General features: G+C 57.3%; 1 protein-coding gene across 1 annotated transcript in view; it reads left to right on the top strand.

Moving 5' to 3' along the window:
- Positions 1-5,031, top strand: part of wu:fa11c10 (protein FAM110A) — an 11,214-nt gene extending 6,183 nt beyond the window's left edge. The window contains 4 exon segments of the mRNA XM_067240128.1: positions 3,385-3,540; positions 3,543-3,764; positions 3,766-3,961; positions 3,964-5,031. Coding sequence (XP_067096229.1) covers positions 3,385-3,540; positions 3,543-3,764; positions 3,766-3,961; positions 3,964-4,766 — 1,377 coding nt within the window. The 3' untranslated portion in view covers positions 4,767-5,031.
- Positions 5,032-5,233: the final 202 nt, after the last annotated feature.

The raw sequence follows: 5,233 nt of genomic DNA, 5'->3' as shown, positions 1-5,233 counted from the left end.
TATTCCTGTCCCTTCCTCTCTCACACACACACACACACACACACGCACACGCACACACACACACAGAGTTGTCAGGTCAGTGAGTCTCTTGTCCAGATCAATTCTCACCTCAGTGGTATGACACCCCCAGTCATCCTGCTGTCGACTCATAGCACACATGCCCTGCACACATGCCCTGCACACGCCCTGCACACACCTGCACTGGACCTGGGGCCTGGATATGGACCTGTATGTCTGTAGATGCTCTATTTAAATCTGTGCAGACCTGCTGATCTGTATAGATATGAAAGGCCTGTTTTACTTCCTGTTTTGATTGGTTGGTTTAATGCTTTTCTGCTGAATGATACTAGTCTTATATAATAATGTAGACTGTGACTGCACCCACATCCTTTGTTTGCTTACCTCTTGTTGCCGCTGTAATCCATAATCTGTAATCCATAATCTGTCCTAATCTGCTAAACAGTCAGTCGGTCACTCAGTCATTTATGTAGGCTACATGTTTCCAACCAGAGAACAAAGGCAGGCAGACAGACAGACAGACAGACAGACAGGCAGGCAGGACAGACAGACAGACAGCAGGCAGGCAGAGAGACAGACAGACAGACAGACAGACACGCAGACAGACAGGCAGACAGACAGGCAGGCAGGCAGACAGAGAGGCAGACAGAGAGGCAGACAGACAGGCAGACAGACAGGCAGACAGACAGGCAGACAGGCAGACAGACAGACAGGTACTGTGTGTCTGTACTCTACACTGTACAGGTGTAATCCCCATGAGATTGGTGGGAGAGAGAAATAAGGAAGAGAGAGAGAAAAGGAGAGGAGGGAGAGAGGGAGAGAGAGGTGTTGGTTTTCATCTACAGAAATACATACGGAAGCCTTTGGTTTGTCACGTGGAGGAGATGAAAGCTGCTGTGAGTGTGTGTGAGTGTGTGTGTGTGTGTGTGTGTACAGTGTGTGTTGTCTACCCTGGGGTTTTGCTAGGGGGAGGCAGGAGAGGAGGGGGGAGGCAGGAGAGGAGGGGAGAGGCAGGAGAGGAGGGGGGAGGCAGGAGAGGAGGGGAGAGGCAGGAGAGGAGGGGGGAGGCAGGAGAGGAGGGGAGAGGCAGGAAAGGAGGGGGAGGCAGGAGAGGAGGGGGGAGGCAGGAGGAGAGGAGGGGAGAGGCAGGAGAGGAGGGGGGAGGCAGGAGAGGAGGGGGAGGCAGTAGAGGAGGGGGGAGGCAGGAGAGGAGGGGGGAGGCAGGAGAGGAGGGGAGAGGCAGGAAAGGAGGGGGAGGCAGGAGAGGAGGGGGGAGGCAGGAGAGCGAGGTGAGGAGGAGGGAGGATATAAAAAGACTCATTAAAAAGGTGAGGATGATGATGTTTCTGATGGTGTGGAAGATGGGAGGAGGAGGAGGAGGAGGAGGAGGAAGGGGGGGAGTGTGGTGATGTAAGGCAGGGGGTTGAGGGTGTAAGGGATGGAAACATGGAAGAACCCAACTTTGTAACCCCTGCATGGAGGGGGGAAGAGGGGGAGGAGATGGAGGACTTGGGAGGAGAAGATTAGAGGAGGGGGAGGAGATGGGAAGAGGAGAGGGACAGTTCTAACTAGGACTCTGACACTAGTAGTAACCAGTGCTTTGACGGTTGAATTTCATTTTAATCGTCATCCATCCATCCACTACAGACTGGAGAGAGGAGAGCAACACAAAGAGAGAGAGGAGGTTATTGAGATATGTAACAGTACTACTGAAAAACCTACTTTTCTCACACCTCTCTCTCTCCTTTCTCTTTCTTTGCTGTTTCTTGTTCACGTTCTTTCTCCTGCTCTCTTTCTTTCTGTGTCTTTGTCTCTCTCTCTGTATCTATCTCACACACACACACTCACACACACACACTCACACACACACACACACACACACACACACACACTCCTCCCTCCTTTACTGTAGCAGTGAAGGAGTTCCCGTTAGAGGAGAACAGTGATGATTATTTAAATGTTTCCATAATGTTTTTGTAAGAGCCTGCTGTCTTTGACGCAAGTGAATGCAAAAGATTGCAGCTGTTCCACCCCTTTCTCTCTCTCTCTGCCCTCCTCCCCCCTCCTCTTATCTATCTCTCCCCTCCTCTCTCTCCCCTCCTCTCCCTTTTTTCTCTTTCTCTCCAGCCTTTCAAAGAATTTCATTTGAATGAAAATCCAGTCTGATGTCTGTGTTTTGTTGTTCGTGGGGGGAGGGGTGTAATTGGTCAGAATCCCTTCTGACAACGACCAATGACTGCGCAGCTCCCCCAGCCCCCACCCCGCCCCCCCTGACCTGCTGGGGCTGGCAGGCTGCCGTGTGATTGGCTGGCGGGGGCTGGAGAGTGTGCTGGGGCGTGGCCGGGCGGCATACTAAAGCCTTCTCTCCGTCTGCTCCACTTCACTGCTCTCCTGTCCTCTGCCGGAGAGAGAGAGAGAGTTGTGTCTGTGCTGTTATCTCCCGTCCTCGAGAGAGAGAGAGTTGTGTCTGTGTGTGACCAGATCTCTCCCTACCTCCAGGACTAACCCAAGACTAACCCAGGACTAACCCAGTTCTGGACCAGGACCTTAAGAGGAGCAGCTGTCTGTCTGGATCTGGGACACGCAGACTTACTGACGAAGCAGGAAGAGACTGGATCATCTGTTGTCTGTCTGTCTGGAGGTCTGTTTCTGCCCCCAGTCAGACCCACCTCCGCCCCCGCTGAACCCAGGACTCTGGTGCCTGTTCCTGGGTCAACGCTCCAGGGTTCAGCCCCTATCTGGGTCTCCCCCGGGGGTCACACACACAGAGAGCGAGCTGGTGTGGAATTTGACCCTGGCTGGTCAGCGAGCAGGCTTTCAGTGATCCAGACAGAGAGAAGGAGGGAGGAGAAGAGGAGAAGAGAAGGCAGGAGCAGTTTAACCGGTAAGGAAGTTAAAGAAGCTGGGGGAGGGGGGAGGGAGAGGGGGGAGTGGGGGGAGGGAGAGGGGGGAGTGGGGGAGGGAGAGAATAAAAAAGCTGCTTTCTGAGGACATTTGTTGAGACTCTGACCGTTATACCCCTGTCTGTTCTCTCTTCTCTCTCGTCTCTCATCCTGTACTCACCCTCTCTTCCTGTCTGTCTCCCCCTCCAGCCCCTGCAGCATGCCCGTGGAGACCCTGCGGCCCCATGACTCCCGTCTCCCTGGGGGCCCCTTCACCCCCGCCATGTCCTTCCGCCTCCTCAACAAGGGCCCGGACTACTTCCGGCGGCGCGTGGTCCCGGGGCCGCGGCTGAGCGCGGTGGAGCGTCTGGAGGCCGACAAGGCCAAGTACGTCAAGAGCCAGCAGGTGGCGCTCACCAGGCAGGCACCCGTTCAAGCCGCCAATCATCCGCAGCCCCTCCTCTCCCCCGGGATGGTGATGCAGTGCCGCGTCAGCACACCGCCGGCCAGGAGGTTTCCGAGGCGACCGGGGGACGCGGAGCAGGGGGGCGGGATGGGGGGAAGGAGGGGACCCCCTCTGAACCTGGAGATTCTGAATAACTTGATCAATAACGTGTGTGAGGCTCCTCTGTCCTCCCCCCCTCGTCCTCCGCCACCTCCCCAGACCCCTCCTCCTCCTCCTCCGCCTCCCCCTCCTCGGGGGCCAAGAGCCTGTCAGCCGAGCAGGAGAGGAGCGGACGCCACCCCGCCTCCTCCTGCACCTCCTCCTGCACCTCCTCCTCCCCCCTCCCCCCCCCCAGCCAGGCGCATCCAGAGCCCCCTGCCCGCTGCCCGCCCCCTGTCCCAGCCAGGGGCCTCCGCTTCCGGGCCCCCTGCCCCCTACAGCGCCCCCAACTCGGTCACGGTGCGCAGGGTGGATGTCCGACCCCATGAGGTGAGGAAACCACTGAGGCCTCCTCTTCTACCCAAGCCCCAGCCCCAGCCTCAACACCAGCCTCAGCCCAAACACCAGCCCCTGATCAAGCCTCGACAGATAGCCCAGCCCCAGGCCCCGCCGCCCCCCTCCCACCCCCCCATCCAGGCCCCCCCCTCCCTACCCGCCCCCCCAGCCCCAGGCTGCCCCCAGCCTCCCCGGCCTTCACTCGCCTTTCTTCCAGCAGCTCCAGGGGGTCCCGCAAGCACCCCTCCCTGCACCGCTCCAAGTCGGACCTGAGCGACCGCTACTCTCGCGCCACCGCCGACCTCGAGCGCTTCTTCAATTACTGTGGTCTGGACCCCCGCGACTTGGACGGGGGCGAGGGGGGGCCCGGGGGGCGCCTCGCCAGGGCCGCCTCCGACATCGTCTCCGTCTCCAAGATGCGCAGCGTGTCCACGCCCAGCTCGGAGTACGGGGAGCGCCGGCGGGAGGAGGAGGAGGAGGGGGAGGAGGAGGGAATGCCCAGGGCCAGCGAGCGCGTGCCGTACGGGATATCGGTGATCGAGAGGAACGCTCGCGTCATCAAGTGGCTGTACGGCATCAGGCAGGCACGGGACTCCGCCCCCGAGACTAGAGACACCGCCCCCTGGCTAGGGACTCCGCCCCCCTGGCTAGGGACTCCGCCCCCCTGGCTAGGGACTCCGCCCCCCTGGCTAGAGACTCCGCCCCCCTGGCTAGGGACTCCGCCCCCCTGGCTAGGGACTGTACAGGCATCTCCAATGTTTAGCAGCCATTGGCTCACCTCCTGGCCCCCAATAAGGGCGGGAATAATGACACTCAGAGGGACAAAGGGGGAGGGGCTAGTTTGCAAGCCACACCCCCTCCGTGTGGAGAATAATATTTATTGTTCGATCCTCGAGGCCATTTTGAAGAAGTCTATGTTTTTGTAGTTTTTTTTTCTGTGTGTGCTACGAATGTGTGTTCATGAATGTGTTTGGTTAATGAATGGCTGCAGGTCAGAGACTGCTTCCCTCTTGGACAAGAGGGAAGCATCATCAGGAGGGCCCCTCCTCCTTTGTAAAGACTAGAAGAGATATACAGATCTATATATCTATATAACAGTTGTAACGAGCAATAATGTGGATGATGATCAGGAGGATGTAGATGTTGACAGGGTACTGTGTGTGTGTGTGTGTGTGTGTGTGCGTGTGTGCGTGTGCGTGCGTGTGTGTGTGTGTGTGTGTGTGGAGCTGGGTTCATCTCTGTCAGTGTAGAGATAAAGAGGCAATAAAGACTTGTGTAGAGAAATCTTCTCTGGCCTCTTCGTGTGTGTGCACACATGTGTAACTTGAGAGCAAAGCTAATCACGATACTGCGAAATATCCAAAAGCTTCTATGAAACGTGTTTGTTCTAACC

The sequence above is a fragment of the Osmerus mordax genome, chromosome 7 (genome assembly GCF_038355195.1).
Source record: "Osmerus mordax isolate fOsmMor3 chromosome 7, fOsmMor3.pri, whole genome shotgun sequence".
NCBI classification, from domain to species: Eukaryota; Metazoa; Chordata; class Actinopteri; order Osmeriformes; family Osmeridae; genus Osmerus; species Osmerus mordax.
The sequence above is the reverse complement of the archived record's forward strand: the minus strand, read 5'-3'. Positions and strand labels throughout refer to the sequence as shown.